The sequence below is a fragment of the Cyprinodon variegatus genome, unplaced genomic scaffold (genome assembly GCF_000732505.1).
Source record: "Cyprinodon variegatus isolate N-32 unplaced genomic scaffold, C_variegatus-1.0 Scaffold39, whole genome shotgun sequence".
In the NCBI taxonomy this organism is placed as follows: Eukaryota; Metazoa; Chordata; class Actinopteri; order Cyprinodontiformes; family Cyprinodontidae; genus Cyprinodon; species Cyprinodon variegatus.
In genome coordinates this window covers 1,754,231-1,780,137 of record NW_015150492.1, presented here as the reverse complement: position 1 = coordinate 1,780,137, position 25,907 = coordinate 1,754,231, and the positions used below count along the sequence as shown (strand labels likewise).

Below are 25,907 nucleotides of genomic sequence, written 5' to 3'. Positions count from 1 at the left end.
TTATTATGTGATAGAGAGTTGGAGGCAGTGGATGAGCAGATTAGATCCAATGCTTATATAACATTATCCATATGAGCAATTTGTGGTTTTAGCCCTTCATTCCACCTAAGTCCTGGAAGGGGTTTGAATTCATGTAAAGATTTTTTTCTACATCCACCACAAAACAGTTACGGTTAGAGTTAAATCTATGAGAACATTAGATGTATGTGTAAAAACTAACTGCTAGGAACAAGTCAAGTACTTCCACCACTTCATAAGCTTTTATACAAAGCTTCCTACTGTTTCCCACTGAGGTTACTGTAATTTCAGGTAAACTAATTTTACAGCTTAATGCATCTGCTCTTGTTGACTTCAGTTATTTTGGAGTGTCATCACCTTTAAATAAATTACACTTCGACAGACAATTTTATTCTTGTTTTATGTAGCTGTATTACGCAGAAAGGTGTAGATTTATTCCAAAATGCCCAATAAGCCACCAAACCAAACACAAACTTATGTAAACACAGCATGCGTAAACAGCTTCGGCTATTTGTCATTCCAGCTTTGAATGACTCCTTTCTCCATCGTTCTCCACAGAGGTATTCCCTCGTTCTGGACCACTGCTTCCTGCAGACCATTGACTGCATCCAGAAACTAAAGTAAACAGTGCAGCTGTGAACGTCGAGGTTAAAGTTAGCAATCAGTGCACGAGGGATCTGTGAACTTTCCTCAGGCCAGAAAAACAGTTTCCTCCTCTGTGAGTTTATTCATTGGCCTGCGGCTCTCATTTACATGTAATGGAAAGAAAATAAACAGAACAGTCTTAATGTGCTCATTTACAGTAATTAGAAAGCAAGTAACAACTTATCTAAACTTGTATACCAGTAAGTAAATTATAAGACTCTTAATGGCTGATTTATATTTACTGGATCATCCTGTTTTTGTTTTTTGTTTTTTTTTATTTCCACAAATTAATTAGCTGGAGTCTCACTAGAGGGCAGTGCAGTTGCTAATGTATGGTGTTTTACTCTAGCTTAGTAAGAAAGTCCTCTTCTGACACTGATCGAACATTGTGGAACCATATGTGATCTAAAGCCAAAAATTGGAAATAATTTGGTTCCTCAAAACAGGACTCTTTACAAACCTTTAACATTTTATGGATTAAAAAAAAAACAATTTCTGCAACTTAACTGTGCTTTAAAAAGTCTTCAGAGCCTTTTGAACCTTTTGTGCATTCTGTCACATTACAAACAGGACAAACAACCATTCACACACACACTCAAACCTAAGGAGAATTTAGAGAAGCCAAATAACCTAACAGTCATGTTTTTGGACCCAAAGAGAACCCACGCATGCACAAGGAGAACATGCAAACTCCATGCAAAAAGTTTTTAAAAGTCTTTATATAATAATAGTTTAAATTTATTGATCTCACATTGGAGAAATTCACTCCTACATTTAACCAATCCCCTTGGGAAGCAGTGGGCTGCTACTGTGTGGCGACTGTGGAGCAGTGTGGGGACCCAGAATGGCAGTACATTGGAGTGGGATTTGAACTCAGAACCTCTGGCACCCAGGTGCAATGCTCTACCCATTAGGCCACCATCGGTAGTTTTGCAGCTTGTGTTATCATACAACCCTCCCTTAAACCCATCCAGACTTTTGTTCCTGACCTTAAGGTTGGTTTACCTTGTTTTTTTATATGATGCTACTCATTTACTAATGATCTCTAAGAAAGTCAAAAGCCTTAAAAAAAACAATTGGATTTATTTTTAGATTAAGTAACATTTGTGTTGCCTTTCTTTATTTATTACTGTTATTTACTTCTGAAGGTAAACAATCAACCAAAATTATACTTAGAGGCATGACAGTCTAAAGGGATGAAATATAATGCATATCAATGGAAATTAATGTACCCTTTATTGATCATTCTCAAATTTCTAATCAATGTAGGTCTAAATCCTTATAATATACATTTAAGCTTGTATGCATAATGTCATCTGAAAAAGTCTAAGCTGTTTGAATATTTTCATATGTTGCTATAATATGCCATACATTAAACATCTTACTGATATTTCCGTTGTTGTACCCTAAGACTATTTGGCACAGCAAGGGTTTTTCAGGAATAATGATTGCTCTTGTGTTGAAGCACAAGCGCAAAGGGCCTCGTATAAAAGGAGTTCAAATTAAAAAAATATATAAAGCTGCATTTCTAGATTGCAGCTAGGCTCTGATGACTAAAACTGCACTGTTTCAGAGAAAACCCTTAAAGTTGTTGCAAAAAACTATACAATGAAATATAGATTGTTTTCTGTGCGATGAAAAAAGATTATGAGAGCCTCAAAAAATACAGATAAAAGAAGAAGATCTAAAGAAAATAGCACTCATTTATCTCAGCCTTAGTCCACTATAGATACTATGTAGAAAGACAAAAACACCCTTAGGATATGCAGTGTCTTTCATTAGTTCACAGCTGAACAACCATCTTAACTATGGCAATCATACCAGTTTGGGACAAAGTAATCCCAGTGTAAAATCTGAACCATAGGCCAGATAAACAAACTGAGGAGAAGGGTTATGATGCTTGTACCGTTTTTTTTTTTTTTTTAGATTAAAAAAAGGTTTGTCTTAAATGGATTTCCTGTCACAATTTAATACTTTGAACAAATAATTTCTGTTTCTGTTGAGTCAAATAAACCAGATAATGATGAGCCCTTTGTTCTGCGCATATTATTTTTTGAATATGGAAAAAATATTGTTGAGAGGCTTAAAATATTTTTTGTACTTATCTTTTTTTCCCCAAATAGAGATAAATACAGTAGAAATGCATTACTCCTTATGCACCAAAACAGGATATGCTGCATATTTTGGGACATTTTACAGAGGAATACTACAGCAGCACAAAGCAGAAAATGAAAAAGTAAACGGGTAACAAAAGCAGAGTTCCTACCACAGCCATTATCGTGCATCAAACTGCAGCTCCTCCGTCACTTAAAGCTGTTGTTCCCTGTGTGTCTTCTTTGTTACCTGATTGCCACTTTTGACATGTTCCTCTCACTTGTTTCATCCCTCAAAGACTTTTCTCACCATCTCACTGCTCCGCTCAACTATTGAAAAAAAAAAAAAAATCAGGAACATCTCTAACTGCTTCCTTGTGCAAGAAAAATGCTTCTTATTTTTAATCTCTAATTATGGATTCAACTATTTACCTTTCAATATACTTTATAAATACAATTAAATACAAATACTCTGATTTTACATTTAGAGACAGTAGTTGGGTTTTATTGCGTATATTCATTCTTCCCTGGAGGCATTTTTTTTTTTTTTTTTTATCAACACAGCTGCCTAATAAGTCCCTCAGCACGTGCTGTCAAAGTGACAATAGCTTTTCCTCATGAATGCAATTAGGTCCACATTCTGCTGATTTGGCTTTAGTTTTCTTGCTGTCTGACAGTTTGCCATGGAGGAACACAGAAGCAGTTAAAAAAGACACAAGCTAGTTCATCACAAAACCCCAAGAGACTGCATATAAGCTACAATGGAATATCTGTCTGCTGTCTGTCATCCATCCGTTCATATATATATATATATATATATATATATATATATATATATATATATATATATTCCTATGCTTGAATTAATGCTGACATTTTAGAGAAAAATAAGGGCAAAAAGAAATATAGCTGGTTTCACAGTGCAAAAAATAGGCTGTTGTATGACGAGGCTTGCAGAAAATGTTTTATTTCACAATCAACTCAAGGACTTGAGTTCTTTGAACCACAAGCACTGACGATGTTCCTCCAACAGAAAGCTGTGAAGAGGCAGAATTACAGAAATGATAACGCAATACTACACACTTAACCAGCTACCGACAGCTGGGAAATTGTTCTGTTCTTTTGAATCTTAAGTAAAAATTAATAAACTTTCCTTACATAAGGATTATGATGTTTTTGAGATATGATCTGTATTCCTTTGAAAATGAAGACCTCTTGGGGGCCGCTTCTTGTCCCAGGGCCTTAAACAGGCTTACACCTCTAAGCACTTCACACACTCAGGGAGTTTACTGTAGTGTGTGTGTGTGTGTGTGTGTGTGTGTGTGTGTGTGTGTGTGTGTGTGTGTGTGTGTGTGTGTGTGTGTGTGTGTGTGTGTGTGTGTGGTTAGGGGGCATTGTTTGGTTTCTTGTGAAGGTATTCCCCAGGAATATGCTACATTGTGGGGACTAAAACAGTGACCAGTTGACTGGTGCCATTAGATTTGAATCTCTATATTAAGCTGTTTTTTTTTTTGTTTTTTGTTAACAAGCTGCTCTGGGAAGACACACATCTTTGAAAATGTTATAAGATAGATTTATTTGCTACTTATAATCAAATTGTTTTTATTAATTTTTTTAAATTGAAACAACAGACATCCCATCCAGGACATACAAAACAACAAGTGGGATATTTACATCACACGGACATCACAACAAAAAAGAAAAGAGAAGCATAGACCAACTATCAACAAGACAGATAGGCCTACTACACACCCACACAACCCATGTTCCAGACATCCTTGGGTTGAAAACTAAAAACATAAGTATATCAATCATATTGATAATAATTCTGCCCTCAAAAAAAAAAAAAAATACTGCTAATTATGCTGAAGCAGATGGAGGTTTGGATTCAAAATAACATATAAAAGGTTGCCAAATCTTGAAATATCTCTTAATGGTACCCTGTGACATAAATCTAAGTTGTGCCAGCTTTAGGTGTGCCATTACCTCCTCTATCCATCGTTTATGAGTTGGTGGTGCTGCCTTTATCCAATTAAATAGAATCAATCTCCTGGCCAACAGCGAAGAAAATGCCATTGCCTTCCTTTGACCCGTCGTTCATTCTATGTCCTGCGGTGCCACACCAAAAATTGCTAGCAGAGGGACAGGTTCGATACTTCTCTTGTAGATGGATGAAAAAGTTTAGAAGATTTCAGTCCAGTATTCTTTGAGTCTGGGGCAAGACCAAAACATATGACATGTTTTAGCTGGCACCTGTTTACATTTAGGGCAAGTCGGATCAGCTCCCTGAAAAATTCTCGCCAGTTTGTAACTGGTGAAGTGAAGTCTATGTACCACTTTAAATTGTGTTAATCCATGTCTAACATATACCGATGAAGAACGTATGTATTCTACAGCCCACCTCCATTCGTTATTTGATATGTCTAGCCCTAGTTCTTCCTGCCGTTTCCTTTTTATGTAGTCAAGGGATGGGAAAGCCATCCTCTGGATATTTATGTATGGCATAGAAATCGACCCCTTAGTAGTCGGATTGATGTCTAATAGCTCATCTATCCACCCACTCTGCGATGATTCCGAAGATGAGGAGAATGGTTTTTTTTCACAAAGTCTGGAATCTGAAAGTATCTGAAATAGTTAGTTTTTAAGGGGATTCCATATTCTTTTTCCAACTGAGCCGCAGACATAAGTACACCATCCTTAAACAGATTTTTGACAGATTTCACCCCAGCTCTATGCCATTCTTTAAATGCTGTTCCCCCTGAAGCTGGAGAGAATAGTTGATTGACATAAATGGGAGCAGACAGGAGGGCATTTCTGTTTCTAAAATGAGATCTAAATTGGACCCAGATTTTAATAGAATTTCTTACAACTGGATTATTTGTGTAAAGGTGCTTACTCAAGGGCAGAGGGGTGCAAATCAGGGAATGCAGGGATAATGGGCTACATGTGCACCCATATTGGAGTTTCCTCTTCATCTAACTGCCAAACCCAAAACTGCAATTTATGTAAATTAGCTGCCCAGCAGTACTGCATATAGTTTGGTAAAGCTAGTCCCCCCTCCTCTCTCTATCTCTCTAAAAACTGTCTTCTAATCCGGGGGACTGTTTTTTTTTTTTTTTCATATAAAGGTAGATGTACATTTATTTAATACTTTAAAAAAAATATTTCGGGATAAAAATTGGAATTGTCTGAAATAAGAACAGTAACCTTGGCATAATGATCATCTTTACAGAATTTATCTTACCTGCTAATGAAATTGGGAGGGATGACCATCTTTCCATATCTGATTTCGCCTTATCCGCTGTTACTATAAAATTTTGCTTAAATAAATCTTTATATTTGCTTTTTACTGTAACACCCAAATGTTGAAATTTGTTTTTCTTTGTTGTAAAAGGATAGGCCTGGAATGATAGTCTCCTCGCCTGTTCATTAATTGGAAACAGTACGCTTTTTTCTAGATTTATTTTATAACCTGAAACAACCCCAAAGTCTTCAACAATACCGAGCGCCACCGGAATGCTTGCAACAGGATTTGACAGAAAAAGGAGAAGGTCGTCAGCATACAGCGAGAGTTTATGGTTTTGCATCCCTCTGTGTATTCCGCCGAGCTCAGCAGCATTTCTCAGCTTTATTGCAAGGGGCTCAATTGCCGAATCAAAGAGCAGGGATGACAAAGGACACCCCTGTCTTGTTCCTCGAAACAGAGGGAATGGGTCAGATATTGTATTATTTGTTCTTACCATAGCTTGTGGATTTGAATATAATAATACAATCAATGTACGAAATTTCTCTCCAGGATCGTAAATAAATAAGGATACTCTATTCTGTCGCTACTTATGAATTATGTTGCAGTATTAAGGGCCAGGCTAGGGCCAGGCTTGAGATATATTGCAGTATTAAGGGCCTGGCTAGGAATTTATTTATTTTTCTTAATTTAAGAATAAAGTCATGATATTATAAGAATAAAGTAATACAATTATGAGAAAAAAGTCACAACAAGATTAAAGTCATAAAATGACAAGAATACAGTCCTTATATAATGAGAATAAAGTCCTAATATTACGAGAATAAACTTATATTTATGAAAATTCTTACAAAAAACACTTGCTTCCCTAAAATGAGGAATGTTGAGCATCATGTGAGGTTATACTTCGGCATCGTTTTCACAAATAAGGAAATCTTTTACCACACCAGCATCAAATTGGTCAGTATGTCAAAGTGGACACATGTTGCTGTTTGGTGGTGCTGGTCGGCCGTCATATGGTCAGATCTCAAAGCTTTCTTTCTGAAACTGGTTGTGGTATGATGATTTCCTTATTGTAATTTTCAACTTTATTCTCATAGTTTTATAAATGTATTCCTTTTAAATGTAGGATTTTATTATCATAATGTTACGATTTTATTCTTGTAAGATTGCAACTTTATTCTCATAATGTTATGACTTTATTCTTGTATAAAAAAATATCTTGACTGGTGCTAATACTTTGACTTATACTATACTAATACTATACTTACTATACTTATTATTATACTTATACTAATACTTTGACAGTATAAACCAAAATTTACTCACTTTTCTTCCTTTAGGTTAAAAAAAGTTGCTGAATTAACAAGAGGAAGAATATGGAGAGACTTAAAGCAAAGGATCAATTACTATTAGAAAAAAAAAATATCTGGACATTATTCCTGTCTAAACAGCCAGGAGACATGTCTGACCTTTCTGAGTAAATAGCATGGCTTCGATCCCTAGCTGCTGTACAACACATGTTTTAATGAGCAAAAAAGAAACAGCTGGGATCTATTTTGTCATAAAATATATTTGGGAGTCACAGGATGTTTGTGGAATTGTTCTGAACAAACGGATACAGCGACAGATGCATAAAAAGAAGATGTGAGAAAGAGCTATGGAAGCAGGATTCAACAGTTCAAATAAAGGCAATCAGTAAGCACTAATGGCGGCTTCATGACAACAAGAGGTACTACAGATCCATTTTTAGCTTTTTGCTTGGTACATAATCAAAGAGCAGAGAACAGTGATCAGGTTTCAAGCTGGACTGAAAGTCAGGATTTTGGTAATAGTGGAGTTACATCAGCAAATAGAGTATGGAAAGGAGAACTTAAATGGAGGAGAATCACTTTAGGTCAAGTAAGTTTGCACAAGAATACCCTAAAAGAGTCTGCTAAGAGCTCCTGCTGTTAACCCTAATCTCCTTTCTAAAAGAAAAATCTTTTTTCAAAAGTGTTCATTTACTAATCATTCTGAAGTTAGTGAAGTTTGATGATGTCTTACCTCTCTGAAAAGGGAGACAGAGAGTGTAAAGGCCTAAGGATTTATTGCATGAAGCCATGGTGATTTAGATGCCTGCTTGGAGTCACAATGAGGCTGAAAAAGGAAGGTCCTTTCTTATCTTCAGCTTTTTAGCAAACACCTGAAGACACCTGAAAATAGCCTTGTTTCCATCTAAAGGTCATGCAAATTTTAAGCAAACTTTTAAAATGAGGAAAAAAAAGAAAATGTGAATGATGTGCAGCAAGTTTATTTTGATAGCACATTTCAGTGTCAGACAATTCTGTGTCCTGTAAATGATAAAAAATAAAGAAACATACATTCAAGTAGTATAAAGATATCAAACGTACTTAAAGAGAATAAAAGTGTGTGATTGAAATAAGATTATTATGTTAAAACAAAAGATAAAATTGTTGATAAAAAAAAGAAGAAAAGTTTGTCAGAAAATATAACTAATCTTGTTTAGATATCACAGTCAAAGGCCGCTCTAAACAAACATGGTTTTTATCTGGATCTAAAACTACCGAAGGTTTGAACACCTCACAGTTTTCTCTGAGTTTATTCCAGATTAGCCGAGCATAAAAACTAAAAGCTGCTTCTCCATGTTCTGTTCTGGTTCTGTTGAGTAGATCTTATCCAGAAAACCTGAAAGGTCTGGCTGTTGATCCACTGATGACAAGCCTGGGATGTATTTTAGAAATTTGGACCTGAGCTAATGTGCTTTACTTTCTTAGTTTTAGTGAGGACGCAGGCAAAAGCACTCCGGATCAGCTGCAGCTATCTGGTACACTTTTTAGACAGACCACCGATGACGCCACTGCAGGAATAAATTCTACAATATAATAAACACATGAATTAGTTTTCCGGCTAAAGCAGTAGTCCTCAAAGCATGGAGATTTTCTGGAATAGATTCATAGTCATCTTACTACATTTTCATGTACTGCTCTGTCTGTATAGTTATGATATCTTAAGTTGTTGTTTAGCAACATCTAGCCCTAATCTCCTTGTGACATTTAAATCACACTCACAGAAATGATTCACTCATATTTTAATATTTATGTACATTTATTACATAAATAATTTATCTTCTACTTTTTTTTTTTTAGATAATTTTATCACAAGCCTATTAAATAAACCTTACATTGTGTACCGGTATACTTATTTGTACAATAAAACTTATTTATTTAAAATATATAAACATCAGGCTTATGAATTAGTGATAAAGTATGCTTACTCAAAGTGAATACTTATTTATTTATTTCAAATTTATATAAAATTAATTGTTTGAACTGTGTAAAGGTAACCTGATTATTATGCAGTTCAAACAACTAAAGTTTATGTGTTATTCTGATTAAATCTAACATTTTATGATAATAATTTTAAAATCAATCTAGCAGTATTTTTATGCATATTAATGAAATATTAGAACTATTTTTTGCATAAAAAGTTAAATATCTATCGGATATCATTGATGTAGGATGCCCTAAGCAGCAGCTTAGGTTGCACCTGCCTTGGGCAGTTCACCAGAAGTCATTGTAAAAAAGAAACATTACCACAAAAACAGAAAAAAGAACCCTATATACTCTCATCCTCAAGCAACTACGGTGCCCCAGGCAAGAATATGGTTTTGTGCCTCTCTCAATATTTGATCATACAAATTTCGTCCAGTCCTCGGCCCTAACCGTGGACTTCTCTATAAGAGGTACTAGAAACTACGATATCATCTTGTCTAAATACTGATATGTGATAATAATTAATAGTGTTGCTTATTCTAATCTGGGATTTTTTCTGACACTATCCTGTTACTAAGGTCTGTGTATCACGTGTTATAACACAAAGATGCACAAAGTTACACCTTTAAGTTCTTGAAGTATATTTTAAACTTCCTCTGCTAACTTTAATTGAAAACAAATGATGGTAAAATTATCCATTTTAATGATACTAAAAATGCAACAAATTATCAATCCAATTAGCAGAGTAAAGAGACAAAGTGCTAAAGGTGCCTGGAATAAAACATGGAGACCAGCTAACTCACCACTCTCACACATATTTAAACACAAACTAATTCATTTTTACATCTCTTTACCTGCTTGTGGCAGATCAACTGATTGTGGCACATCTGCAGATAAGTTCAGTTTCCCTAATCTGTGCATTAGGTTTACAGCGGTGGAAGGTTCAGCAGAACAGACAGAGTACTCTGAATTTTTTATAGCACCAGTGTGTCTAAGCCTAACTTAAAGCTCATCAATAATTTGGTCTGGATTGAGATCCCTAACCAGATTTAAACATTTTGGGAAAGGTTCCTTAACACTGTGAGAAGGGGAAGCGAGTGTCAGAGGTCTTTCCTCATCAAGTGTTTTCTAGTTGTTTATATTTTCTAAATTTCAAATTTTCTGCAAACTTATGAGAAAGGGCTAAAAGTGAGACTGCCAGTGATAAAGTCTAGTGACCTTCTAGCTGCAATGAGGCACAAATCATCAGAGCCTCTGTACATATTGAAAGCTTTTTCATTATTGGTAAATTATAGAACAATAATGCGACTCTGGGCCGCAGCACACAAATTTATAATCTGTGGAAAGAATGTTGTCTCCATTGTATCAAATCAAATGGAAAAAGATAACATTCTGCAATATCGCAAATATCCTGAACACACTTATACTCCAGGTGCACAACAAGAATGACATGAAAGGACAGAAGGTTTGCTTTAGCTTTGCCTTTTATTCAAGATACCTTGAAATGAAAAACAACAAGCAAACATATTATATATCAAGAAGTCTTTATATTAACATCTTAGATGGATGTAGAAATCAAAGTAGGATGATAGAGTTTGGTGAGGATAATAAGCTTTTGAAGAGTTAAATGAAAACGAAGGGTTTCTTTTGTTTTTGCAATTTTTTTTTTTTAAGCTGATGAAGATTGTCAATTTTTTTTAGCTAATGAGAACTAAAATCAGGGGAAAGTAAAGTTGGACATAAAGATTATTTGAGAAACAAAACAAAAACAATTCATAAAAAAAAAAAAATCGAACTTAGAGAAAAACCTTTATTAAGTATAATGGGCCTGATGTTCAAAAGTTCCAAATAAGGAATGCTAACTATCATGTGCAGTTAACAGGCATATTGCAGTTTATCTACAAAAATTGTGTACAATGAGTATCAAGTGCTAAAAGGTTGAAACCACCCAATTTTAATGAGGCTTTTGCTTAAGAAAAAGGATTTTTTAGGGCATGAAATTAACAGTAGTGACAATAATGATCTAAAACTAGTTTTAATAGATAAGTACCTTTTATAGCATGCTTCTCATGAACATCTTCAAGTGCTACAAGCAACATTGAAAAAAAAAACAAAAAAAAAACCATAATTTATCTCCAGGTCAAATATATTTAGGTTAAAAATTCTTGACTAAACAAGTGAACCTCAACTAAATTTAATAACATCTATGCACACATAGAATGAAAGGCAAAAACTTTTATTACTAAAAAATAATTAAATTATATTGCTCTACCCCACACCCCCCAAAAAATAAATCTATTTGTTTTCTTTAAAGTCAGGCGGTTTAAAAAACTTATACGACATCATCTCCTCTCTGTGTCTAATGTCAACATACAGAAGATTCCTGATTATCATATAAACAACAAATCAACTACATACTGTAGGCTCAGCAGCAAATTTCACTCAGACACAATTTGAAACTAGCTGTACAATCACTGAAAACTGACCAAGAACAAGGACACATTTACATGTACAAGATTGTGTGGGACAAAAAATATGAGTAAGGAAACAAGAACTGTACTTAGATATGGACTTTTACCTGCATTTTCTGGCAACTAATGAGCAGGAAGACTTACCAAAGAAATATTTGTTACCCTTTATAGACAATATCTGTCCTCTGAACTAGCGGCTCAGTCTACACAGCAGCAAACTGCTGAACAGGCCTATTTGCATAACTCCTTCTGGCTCCAGTCTCAGGATAAGAACTCTGCACTAAACCCTGCTCCTTGTTCTTGTTCTTTTTTATCATCTTCTTCTTACTCACAATGATGTATGCTTTCTAATGATATAGTAATATGAAAAAAAAGAAAAAAACCCATTACATATTATTACAATATTAAACTAAGGCTTAAAACTTAATCAGCTAATTTAGGTCAAAACAGAGATTTTCTTTCTTTTCTCACATTGGTCTAAACAAAGACCTTTATTAGATAAAGTACTAATTTGAAGTTTAAATCTTTTCATAGAAAAATGTATGACCTTATTGGAGATACAGCAGTCAGCTTTCAACCAGCATCTCTCCAGGGACTGATAAGAGTGCCTTACTTTGGATCAGCAAAGGCTGTGCTTCCTCCAGTCAGGGGCTAAGCTTCTTTTCTGCTTTTAAATGTAGTCTGCCTTGAAAAACAGGCACCAGAACCACAATGAATGCAAGAAAAAAATCCACTGTTTAAAGTCACTGGATAGCTGAGCCCATTTATGTTTGCAGCAGCTTATAAAAAATAGACCTGGTAACAGAAAGCACATGATACGCCAATCAGCTGATTGGATTTGGTTTGGTAAAAATCTGTCTAACCCGTTATCTAATCAGATGTGGACTTTGGTAAGGTAACATCACATTACGGTACATAAAAATATTAATGCAAGATTCAGACCTAGCTGTTAAACTTACTGTTAATATTCAACAAGATATTTAAGATTTTTTCAATGTATTTGTTGGAGACATCTAAACATACATCCAAATACATGTCAAATCTGGGCATTTGCATTACAATCACACAGGTAATGTTATCATTTTGCAGAAATATTATACTGGTTTAATGTGACAAAGTGGTTCAGTGGGTGTGCACCACTTGTCCCTTATTCTTTTTTTCTGATTTGTAATGCTTTAATTTAAACGATAGTTTGCAACTTTGCTTCAGTTTCTATCCCGGGTTTGTTTGTGTTAGCATTATGTTGCACTTTCCATCTATTTATATTTTTAGGTAAAGCTATTACCTCTGCGTTACTGGTTGAAATTGAATATTTTGTTTCAAAGTATATGCATGGTATTTGTTTTCCTTTTTACTCACCATTGTTTGTCCAAGTATTTCCTGCTAAATTGGCTAGATGATGTCATCAATTACCTTGTTGGGTTCTACCATTTAGAGGGTTTCCTTTGGCGTAATGCTTTGTTTGTTTTTCTTTAAAGTAACTTTTTGAGTTATCTTGTATCACATTGATTATTTTGCAGACTCTTTCATTATGTAGATGACTTTAGATTAATAATTAGATTAATAATTTCATTCTTGTTTCTCTGTTTAGACTTTGTTTTTTTTTGTTTTTTCTCTACGTGTTTAATTGTGGCTTTGTCCTATCAAGTGCGGGTGTGTTGCCAATTGGTTATATAAGCACTGAGCTCTTGGAAGCTCAGGAAGGGTTGTCAGAGTGAAAAGTGCTAAATACAAGACAACAGAGAAATCTGGAACTGGTGGCTGAAGCTGTTTTTTTTTTTTTGTTCAACTTACTGATCCTCGACCAAACTACTTCACATTTAAGAGAATGTAGTTTAATTTACACCTCTTGTGAGACATTTACCCTGACTTTATACATAATGCCATGTCTTTAATGTTACATACACGGGCTAAACAGAGAGGTCTCGAAATCAGAAGTTGGATAGCCAAAAAGGTTGTTTTAATTTCTTCTAAAAAATTACACAAAACAGCCTTTTCCAAAAGGAAGCCCATCCATCTCTGAAACACCCAGCAGTAAAACTTTGTGTAAACTTTATCGCCCCACAACTGGCCTATCACATCATCCTTCTGTAGAGAGAAACACACAAAAAAAGATGAAACTTCATATAAATAATCATAAATTTATCAGTTATCATTGAGGAAATGAAAAGAAAACATTTCATGTATACATATACAGTTAACGTACATACAAGGGCGTACAGTAGGTTTGATCTCAACTTTGGTAGGGACTCTATTGGTCTTAAGTTGAATTGGTCCTGCTCATTATGCATGCTCCTATTTTTTTAATGCTTGACGTGAGCATCAGGGCGCATTTCGTTTAAAGAGAAAACAGCATTTTTTGCTACATTTATACAAATTTTAATAGCACTACACTCACGATATGCTGTTTATCAATGTTTGAAGCATCAGTGGCTCAGAATAATGTAAAATTGGGATAATTTAACACTTTGAAAAGAGTTACATTTCAACTTACCATTGACTAAGACAGAAGGTAAATATGTGCCTTTTTGACCAAATATAGTCTAAATATGTCTGTTGTATGTGTATTTTATGCGGTGTTTTCTTTTGAAGGAATAGAATTGTGCAGCGGCAAATGGAGGTAAAACCCACTATTATTTATTTATTTTGTTTATCTGATATGCTGATATTCTCTGTACTGTAAAACAAAGCAAAATAACATATTCAAGGGACTGCAAAGAGATTTATTGTATTTACATGGGCACGGAAACTATAAGAGGAAATGACACTGAGCATTTAAAATATTAACTTCAATATACTGTACAAGTTGTGAGAAAAGAAGCAACTGCTGCAACAACACTGTATTATTGTACATTTTAAACATGTTATTCACATAGAATTATTAGTAGGGACAAGTAGGTCGGGCCAACATTTTGGTAGGGTCATGTCCCTATGGTCCCTATGCAAACCTACAGTACTGTATGCCCATGCTTACATATGTTCCAGTAAATCAGATTCCTACTGCCAGCTCATGTCCAATATCGCTTTTTCCTCTTTACTTGCAGTTTAAGATTGCTGCCATTGAGGACATACTCACATTTTGACTGAGTAACTAAATCACAACAAGCAAATGGTTACTTACATCATTGCACAGTTGAGTTTTTAGCCCTAATTTCATTCATTGTTTGCAGTATAAGCTTAGTTCTTCCTTTAAAACATGTGTAAAAAAGTGATCTGTTGTAGCAGACTGTGGTTGATGATAATTTCCAGTGCAAATACCCATAGGTTTCTATGTCACTAATAGTCTAAAACTAATATGACAGTAGCTTAAAGGGTACCTAAAATTTGCATGAACTGCTATGGCACTTTGGTGAGTTGTTTTAAGATAGTAGACATGTTTTGAACTAAAACCTCAACATTTTCTCAAGTTTTATGGGAAAAATATTCTACATTTACACCAAAAGGAAGAAAATTAAATGGTGCATGTTATCTGTTTATTTTATTTTACATAAATCCCAGCTAAAAATTTTATAGGTATTCTTTTCAAATTTGTAGTGCAGCCATAAAAAAACCCCCCAGCTCTTCTAAAAATAGCCTAAAATAGAGGAAGTGTCAGTTTGAATAAAAAATCTGAACTAAAAAGAAGCTGGTGACATTGAGGGAAACACTGTCTTGCTGACATGAATTTGACCCACTTGTATTCTAAGCAGTAAAACTATGGAGGCACTTGATAAATCCCCTCTATATAAATCAGGCATAATTGTGAAGTCAAAGGACAACAATGTATGGCACCAAACAGTAATCAGACATAGAGATATGCAATTGTTTTCAGCCCCACTTAAGTTATAATGTATTATAACAACCTTTATTTTGTCTTTATGAGCTTGCATATCATTTAGAGCAGTGTGGTTACCAAACATTTTTGACTTGTGAACCCCCTTGGCCATTTTATCATACCATGATTACCCCCTTGGTCAAACGTATTATTTTCCAAAAATAGAAAATACAACTGATTATAAAATGAAAAAATATTTATTTAATTTTCTCAACTTCAGTGTTTAATGTTCAAACATTTCATTCTTTCTGATTATAATAAAGAATAACAAATATGTTGCCTTGGAAGCGAATAAGTACTGAAGTAAATACAAAATCAAATTAAGTTGAAAATCCATTATTTTATAAAAAAAAAAAAAAAAAAAAAAACTGAGCTCTTCTGAATAAGTCCCCTCTACACACATCTGAACACAAATATCCGGACAAATAAGGGAAAAAAATGAACAAAATATTCAGATTCACTGTTATTTTTACTTTGTTTTCAGCAATGAATCACTTGATGTTCTCCAGCAAATGCATGTTTTCGACGTTTATCCTTGACTGCAGCTGCTTTGGTGAGTTCTTCTGTTTTGTGTCTCTTTTGTCTTTGCGAGAAGCAGTGCAGGGGCACAGCCCCGATACCCACTCTAGTCTCTTAGGAAAATTTTGGATAGGGCATTTTTTAAAAATGTTTTTGTTGATGAAATCTTGGTTTAATTTGCATTTTATTTTGCATCTCAGCTGTACTTTATTGTATTTAATTATCTGTGAAGTAAAATATTAGATGTTTTCACATACCTCCTGCAATGCATTGGCGAACCACAAGGGGTACTAGTACCCCTGGTTGGGAATCCCTGATTTAGAGTATGACTGAATCATTCTGATAGGCCAAGAGGTTTTGATCTTAGTTCTAGCTGCATTTTGGGGGTTTGTGTCCTGTTGGAAAGTTATTTTGCCTCTAACAGGTGTAGCAAGGTATGAGCAAATAAATAATCACATGGCGAGTTGAGGTGATGATGATAAAGATGTAAGGAAGCTTTTTTGGGTAAAGGTAACACACATTTATTTTCCTAGTTTAAATAATATTGCATTTTTTACTACAGTATGAATTAATTACTTATGATAAAACAAAGTAATTCACAATCCCCCCATAGTACCCTCCCCGCCCCTGATGATTAAGACCTCTGCTCCAAGGCCTGGAGAACTCTTTATATTATATTATATTATAATATAATTATATTATGACTTATGGAGGCAATTGATTGCACTTGATATATATGTGGGGAGATGAGTAAATATGAACCCATATGAAAAGCATGACTTGTTTCCTTTTCACATAAGCAGTGGGTATGACTTTGTGTTGATCTCCTACATTAAACACCAGTAAAAAATCTTTATGGTTTTGTGTAGTAAAAGGGAAAATTTTACAACAAAGAAGTTATAGACGTTATATATATTTTTTAAAGACAGCACAGACACTGTTTTCCTGTATATTATGATTAGACAACCATGCCTCAAACAATGATACTAATACAAATATAACATTAGGTTTTAAGACAGAAACCAGACATATGGTCTGAATATATGAATTGACTTTATTTCAGGACATTTTGTTAAAAAGACTGGTTCTTGCAGGAGAAAAAAAATCTAAAAGCAGAATGAGCCAGGAAAAAAAAAAATGTTTCACTAAACTGAAAAAGAACAAAGGCATTGCAGTCCAAGCCGATTCTGTGGCAGTTTCTCTTCATTTCTTTTTACTTTTCTTGGACAAGAGCCTGTTGAAAACATTGGAGTCAGCAGGAGCTCAGCTTATCATATTTTGCCACTCTGAAAGGATGAGGCGGTGAGGATTTTTATTCTATAACCATCCAAGGCTGTAAAAAGGGATGATTCACAGCCCTTTACCTCACTGTCCCTGCACAGGCCGTTCTCATCATGGTCAACTGCTTTGCCCATCCCCCCTTCTCAGTTAACTGCCTGTCCACAGTTGGATGAGCCAACTGTAAACCACACCGGGTCTGTTAATTAATTAATGTCCCTTAACTGCAAGGCAGACTCCCCCCATTGTACTAGAGTAGTTTTCAGCTGGTTACAGAGGTGCTCACTTGTGCTTTTTGGTTCCGCTGGTGTTGTTGTGGGAAGGCAAAAGAAACAGCTGTGGATGGTCTTCAGCATCATACCCATTATCAATCATCCAGAGGGCCATTGTGGTCCTGTCCTGTAAACGGCGCCAGTGCAAGCAGGGAGGGAGACAGAGAAAGAAGAAGAGAGAGCCGAAGGAAGAAGGGGGAAGGGGGTAGGGTGGATGCAGGGAGAACCAGGGAAGAGGATGGTCGGTGAACTGCCTGGATGCCCACCTCAGCTCCTCCTGTGGGTCTGGGGGGCTCTGCTGCTGTCTCAGTGTCTGTCGTTGGTGCTCTCCCAGGTCCCGGATCCTGAGGTAAGAGTCTGCAGGCGCTCTTTTTCATCCAATGTTTTCTTCACAGAAAAATGCAGGTGTTTCATTGGTAACACATAGTAATCATAAAAGACTCGGTGGTTGGAAAAAAATATGATTGTTTGTGCTGGTGTGGACAGTAATACAGTATAGTTTTGCCAAGTCTTAGTGTTAATGATATTTGCTTTGATTGGAAGACTGATAACTTGATTTCCACCTTAGTCTGACTTCAGTGCTTATGAAATTGGGCAAAAACAAAAGGGGAGAATGTGCAAATTCACAGATGAAAGTAATGTTATAAGATTGTTGCAAAAAGTGCAACCTTATAGAAGTACAACAGCTAGGATTCAAGTAATGAAATCTACATTTGAATAATTATTTTTGGTGAGCAAAAAAAGAGCATATAAGCTAGTTTCATTTGCAGAGAGACCATCCATATCAGCACAAGTTTCACACGCCTCTAACGAAGATAAGAGAAAACGCAGGAAAACTCTAGAGGCAGTACCTGCCCTCTAGCTTCACACAGGCTGCCTTTTTTTTTTTTTTTAGCTTTAACACTTAAATGTTAAAGCTAAAACTTGGGGCAAAAACTTAAAATGTATAAATAGGCTCAGGTCTTTGCCCAGTAGGCCATAATATGCATGGATAATAATAATAGTTAATGACATACATTAGAACACTGCCTTATTAATCAATAAACTGTAATTTGAATTTGCTTAGTTCTAATTGGCTTCTGTAAGATATCAGTCCCCTAAATTGTTACCTTGATTTTATTTTTCTTGTCTCCAAATGATATGTTAAGAGAAGAAAAGCTCTCTTAAAATGGATTTTCAAATCTGCCCTTGAAATTTCAACAGAGAAACTATCCAGCAGGAGGTCATTATTTGCTGCAATTTGTGGTGCTTCAGTTTAGGAACTTTGAGGTCATAATTCTTAAAAAAAAAAAAAAAAAAAAAAAGGTTTTCATTCAAAAATTGTTGCTCATACAAGGATTTAAAAAGGTTTCTCAAAACAGTATTTAGATGCAGGGCTAAATCCCTCTTTTATGTAAATAAGGTCTTTTGGTATTGGGAGGCTTTTTTGTTCAGATTCAGAGTTTTTCTTAGTGCTTCTGAAACAGTAGAAAGCTTTTTGTTTTATATTACCTACAGCTTATCTTTGATTTAGCCAAAATAAATGTTGGTGCTTCTCTGCTGAATACACGTTAGCCTCTTCTTTTCCTTTATTTCAATAATTTTTTTTCTTGTCTTTTTTTGCTGGAGGATAATATAAAGCTATTACGACAGGAAAGGCAGAGAGAACATTGAGTTAATTCAGAATTTAAGAGCAGAAGTAGAATAAAGCAGAATAATAAAAAAAAAAAGGTTTTTTTGTCCTCCAGCAGCCTAAGTATAGAGTTTTATAACTATAAGCTTTATCAAAAAGGGACGTTTTAAGCCTAGCCTGAAAAGTAGACAGGGTGTCCACTTGTGAGCATGATAACCAAAATATCTGCTTCCCATTCTACTGTTAAAAATTCTAGTATACTTGCAGATTGAGAGGAAAGGTCTATATTAGGAACAAAAGTAAATTCATTGTGGTCTGGATTTAACAGAAAGCCAATTCAGGGACGCTAAAATAGGATAAATATAACTTTCTTTTCATCACAAGGCTGGCTGCAGCAGCATTTAGGATCAGCTGAGGATTTTTGGCTACATTTCTGTGTGATACTAAAGAATTGAAATAGTACAACCATAAAGTAAAAAATGTATAGACCAGTTTCTAAACATCACCTCTGGACAAGATATGTCATCTCCTTTGCAAAATTCCACCAATGAAAGAAGTCAATTCTGGAAAACTTTTTCATTTCGGATGTTCAATAAATCATATTTAATTGTTGATCCCCCCGCACAAAAAAAAAAAAAAAAAAAAAAAAATGGTGTTATATTATTTTGCATGAAGTTATCATGACATACTCCTTTCGGATTATTTTCTAATTTATTAGAACATAGTATTAGAATTTTATAGAGTCTTTGCAGTAGAGAAGCTGCAGAAAGGTATGTTAAGCTATGACTTTGCTTCCTGATCTGGATTTTGGGCTGTCAAAGTTATAAAGGACTTATAAATTCAGAAGGGTTTTCTAAGAGAAAGAGCTGCCATCTCTCTGAACCAGAGCAGGTTATTTATTTATTTTTTATTTATTCTTATGTAATTTTAAGCATAACCCTCATTACTTTCAGGACACCACCTTAGATAACCTGCAGTTTGATGATGACATGATTCTAAATATGTTATCACTGAACATATAATGTATATTAGGGGGTTAGACAAAACAAGAAATAATGTAATTGTTCTAGTGAATTGGTACACAAAAGCAACATCCATTTTAATGACCTCGAATTGTGGAGCCAGATGTAAGTTTTTTTTTTAAGCTGCTTTATATTCAGCTTATCCTTTCTTTCCATTTGACCACCTCAATGTGTAAAGCAAGCAAATATAATAATTGTCTATTTTTAGGACAGTTTTTGTTGCTTCATAGATTAAAGTGTAGGGTTTCCACAACAACCTTGTATTATCCAGTTAAATGATCAATATACAGCAGACAGAGAAAAATCCTTTTGATTAGTTTATCGGGGGGTGATGCTCTGCTGGTTTTGGTTGCACTGATCATTTATCCAATTGGGAAAATATATAATTGTTCTTCCCTAAGCTTCAGATATAGGGGTTAGGGGTGAGATAAATAGTTTAAAATTCTACCGGAAAAAATCAATAGGAAATATCCCAGCAACATAATATTGCTAGATCTATTTAAAGGGGAAGCACATGAACAATTTGGCTCTGGTTTAAGTGTTGGGTTTGCAGAACTCTGCCCTTGTTACTACAAATGAGTGAAATGTCTCCTAAACAAAATGATAGAAATAGTCTAACATCAAAATGTATAAGCTGAAATAACTTTAATGTTCTTTATGAGTTTAAGCTTTTATACTTAAAATGAAAGAAAATTCTTTAAAATGATTGCTGGTAACACATCAGTATAGATTGTAGAAATATTGATATAGGTCTACACAGCAGGTCAGAATTATTATGTTTTAATGTGAAAAATGAGTTTGCTTTGTCGTCTCTTTGCAGCTTTTACCCACAGAACCCCCAAAGAAGCCGGATCCTGTCAATTCAGAGACTGTCGTTTTCTGGGGACTCCGGTTATGGCAGGTCATAGGCATCTTCTCAGTGTTTGTCTTGGCTGTTGGTCAGTATTCGTTTATTGTTAAAGTCTCCCATGCTAGCTAACGTGAAAGTGTAACAGTAATCCCAACTACAATTATTGAACCCCCTTTGCATTTTTTTTTTTTTGTAGGCATCATTCAGAATTGCTCAGATATTAAACTACACAAATCTAGTTCACATAGTTTAATAAAATAAATTAATACCCTACTTACTTTGAATGACTATATGCAATAACTCAGCATACATTTGGAAAGCAGCTACATCTAAGGCACACTTGATTTGACAATTTGAGGGATTCATTTATGTGCTTGATATAGATTCCCCTAATAATACTATAGCTGTGTGAAATGTTTAGAAAAGATAATTATTTGCTTTACTCAAACATAAAAAAGAATGAAGCAAAAATAGAGAAGGCCTCAAAGTTTCCCATATATATTTGGAAACAGATTTTGAAGGATTGAGGTTAGAGGAAGTGTGGCTACAACACCTAGATGTAGCAAAAGGAAGAAGCCATCAACAGCTGCCAACAACTCCCGAAGAGGCAGACAGTCAAAAACCATGGGGCTTGGTAGCAGCAAATGGACAGTTTTAAGTTTCCATAGAAAGCACATAATCAACATTGAAGGATTATATGTTTAACTTCTAGGGGGAACACTACTACTGACTCTAAATCACAAAAATATTCAAAATCCACCAAATTGTGTTTCCTGCAAAACATTTCTGGTGATATTTTAAGCAGGTTATTGCATAAGGCAAACCATGGATATTAATGAACAGAAGTCATTTGGCAACGCAGGGCAACGGCTAAGATTCTTTAGGAACACCCCCACAACCAGGTGCCTGGCTGTTAATTACATGTAGCGTAACAATGGGGGCTCCACTAATATTTTTATTCAATCCATTTAAAAACATTTTTATTCCTGAAAAAAGGATGAACCATTACTTTTTTTGGTTCTTGAAGAAAAATGTCTTTAGACTGTTAATGCTGAAAGTTTGCATTATAAATAGTTTCTCATTTTAGTAGTTCATGGTTATTTTATTTAAAAATGCAAAAAAAAAAAATAAATAAATCCATGAATGTATGGAGAAAATATTAATATATATAAAATAAGAGGATATGGAGAAGTCATAACCCCTCACTCTACAGGTTTTTTCTAGGTTAGTTTTTCCTCAGTAAAATGTGAAGCACTTAGCTGGTAATAAGTGGAGGGTTGTTAATCCTTTAGCCTCACCATATCTGTAATTTTGTCCCTTTTTTCTTCAGTTATCACCCTGTGCTGCATTTTCAAATGCCGGATTCCAAGGACGAAAAAGGAAATCGAAGCACGACATGCACAACGACAGGCTGCCAAAAAATATGCCAACACATTAGAGACAGTGCCACCTCTGAATGAGCTGACTGAGGTCCCAGGATGTAAGTAGTTCTCTCTCTCTAATACCATTTCAGTATCAACATGACAGAACTTTGTCTATAATAAAAGCGAGAGCAGGCTTTAACTTTGATGTTGACTTGAGCAGTTTACTGAAATTGATCCCTTTTATGCTTTACCTCCTAAGTTTGAATTAATCTGTTTGAAAATGGGATAAGCTATGACACTGAAAGAGGCTGTTTTTACATCGGCTTTGCCTTCACAATATTTGTTTTTAAATATAACCATTCAGGATTGATATACGCGAAAAAAACATTTGAGGAAATGTAATTTATTTATGTTAATGCATAGTTTACAGGGAAGAATAAAACATATCCAGAAAATTTCTCACTGTTTTGTGATTTACAACCATCTTACATCACACTTTCCTGTTTTAATATATTTCACTGGATAAAAGTTTGCCTTAACTTTCTGTTATTTGCTTGAGGCTTTGAAAGCTCTGTTCCTATAATCTCCTCTTTTCCTTCACTTTCCTTCTGTCTTTTCTTCCTTCTTCTCTTCCAGCAACTCCAGATTCCTCTGCAGTGCAGACAGTGTCTGAGCAGGTCCAGGCTCAAAACCCTAACAGCAGTCCTCTCTCTGTGGTTAGGGTCAGCGAAGACCTACCCAGCTCTCTCTCTTTGCCAGAGTCAGGATGATGTTTTTTTTTTTTTTTCCTCTAGTTTTCTTTCACTCTTATCTTCTCTGACCAGCTACTTTATAACGCATGCTTTTCACAGTAGCAGCCACTCTAAAAGCACCCTTTATTCATGTATCCCACATACCTTTCACTCTTATCCATTTAGTTAATGTGGTCTCCATTAATAGTCAGCAGATACACTTGTAGCAAAAGTAAAATACATGCAACAGAAATTGTATATTTTATTTACTTTGCTTACTGCATCACTTATAAAATGTTAGCAATAAGATATAACAAAAATAATGAAGATGTGCTTACTAGTGACCTAGTCTGTGAGAAAACTCCTGCTACGAATACTAAATACATATACCGCTGCTTTTACAATATTTTAGTTTTATAGCAGTTTGACTTGTAGTCTTCAGTATATATATATATATATATATATATTTATATGAATGTGTATTGTTGTCTGTGGGGGTGTGTTTGTGTGTGTGTATGCATTTACACACAAGGTGGTATCGAATTACTTACCCCCATTAATTTTACACTTGCATATCAATATGATGTGAGGGTAAACAGAACCTGGGTGCACACAAACTACAGTTTTAAAATGAAACCTTTATTTATTAATGGATAAAGCTATTCAAACCTACTTAGGTTTATGTATGTATTTATGTGTATTCTATTAACCCCTAACACCTAAAACTAATAAGTTCTTGCCATCATCTGCATCTACTGTTCTCAACAGCTTCTAACAGTAACCACAAGGTAACTAGTAAAAAATATTTCAAATGGCTATGGAAGAATTTGGATCTGTCTTTGTAAAATTGCTTTAACATGAACAACTTTACCACCTTAAGGCTTTTTAAACTATAAGCACCCTGATTAAGAGCTGTCCATGACATCCTGTAGATTTAAATTAAGATTTAATTCCCTCCTGATTTTACAAATACAGATACTTTGCCTATGTTCTAATCAAGACTAAAACATGCTCTGTTCAGACTGCATATTTCCACTGATTGCCCTGTGCTAGTCTTATTATTGTGTATTGTTAAACATGTCTTTTGTACGGTGACCTTTGATGTTTTAAAAGGTGCTTTAAATAAAATGGTCTATAGGTATATGCTCCTTTCAATTGCCCTTTTTCGGAAGATTGTAAACCAGATGTACAGCACTTTTTGGCAGCTGTGGTTGCTTTAAAAGCGGAGGGCATGCATCTTCCAAAAAAAAAAAATCCTGACTATCCTCAATGGTTCTCAAGAAAAACTGCTGTCCCTGCAGGAGAAGCAAATTCAGTCTCCATCTCATTTCTGACCAGCTTTGGGGATTTCAGGATGTTTACCTTTTGTCAAAACAGGACAGAAGTGTAGCATTAACCTCATCCTTGAGTTAGTGGGTTACAAGACAGTAAGAAGCATATATTTGTCTCATGATATCATGTAGGGGAACCTTTGCCCAGATTGAGGATAATCCCAAACTCAGTTCATATAATGTCAAGTTCTAAGTTGCCAAAAAGCTATGTGGTCATTTCCAGGTGTCTGACAAAAATACTTGCTGTGATTCTTCCACATCTCTTGATACTCTTTGCTGCAGTGCAGCCCTAAAACATTTAATAATTTATACCACAGCCACCTGCTGACTGGTCCATCCAAGTCCTGCTCAATAAAATATAATTGATCTAAATTGTGCTGGTATTGGAAAATCGGCTCCAAAATATATATATATATTTTTTTCCCCAGCATCTGCTTGCGGTTTCAGGGTCTGTCTTTAGCATTTATAGGCTGACAAAACCAAGCAACTGCTGTAAATGTTCACAACACAGGTTATGGACTATAACACAATTGAAGAGCAAAAGAATATCATCAGATAAATAAAAACCAAGTGACTTTGTCATATTATCTATTGATGTGATTTTGCCTTACATACTCACTTTTGGTGTTAATATCTAGTTAGTCGGTGTTGGCTACCTCCAGCTCTAAATGCGTACATAAAAAAATGGTATAACAGTCTTACAAGTGGATGGAGGAGAGGGAGAGGAAAAAAAATTCGATCAGAGTGTATCAGGGAGATTTTTTAGCACAACAATGGAAGAGAAGGTAGAATGGTCTGGCCCATATACAGTCATTCAAATAACGAATGGGCTATTTTTAGCTAAATATCTGAGAAAATAGCCAACTATACTTTTTGTAGTCTGCATACTCTTAATATATACATCTAGTAATGTATACATGAAATGGGGTAGTTCATCTCTAATTTCATGGAAGACTTCTACATGACTTAAAGAGACCCATAACTTTCTCTTCCACCCTATAAAACAGAAACACTCTCTAAAAAGGTGCATGAATTCTGTATTTATTATCTTTAATGTTAGCATATTTATGTCAGTAATCATTTTTCATATTCAAACAACTGAGATGTCCAATTAGTTACATTCCACATGAGATAATCACTAATGCCACCCATTAAATTGGAACTGCTGGTTCTGGGTTAATTTACTTCCACATGGGATCACCTGGGTGGAGTGACCACTGGGGTGGCCAATTATTGGCCGTGACCACCCCTGGCCTTGCATCTAGCGTCATCCCTGCTAATTTGATATGGAATATTATTATTATTATTATTATTATTATTATTATTATTATTATTATTATTATTATTATTATTATTATTATTATTATT

General features: G+C 34.9%; 1 protein-coding gene across 1 annotated transcript in view; it reads left to right on the top strand.

The window, feature by feature from the left end:
• Nucleotides 1-17,602: 17,602 nt before the first annotated feature.
• The window catches only part of tmie (transmembrane inner ear), a 12,660-nt gene continuing 4,355 nt past the window's right edge, over nt 17,603-25,907 (top strand). Inside the window, exons 1-3 of the mRNA XM_015369867.1 lie at nt 17,603-17,978; nt 21,084-21,201; nt 22,444-22,593. Of these exons, the coding sequence (XP_015225353.1) occupies nt 17,844-17,978; nt 21,084-21,201; nt 22,444-22,593 (403 nt within the window). The 5' untranslated portion in view covers nt 17,603-17,843. The remainder of the gene's footprint in view (nt 17,979-21,083; nt 21,202-22,443; nt 22,594-25,907) is intronic.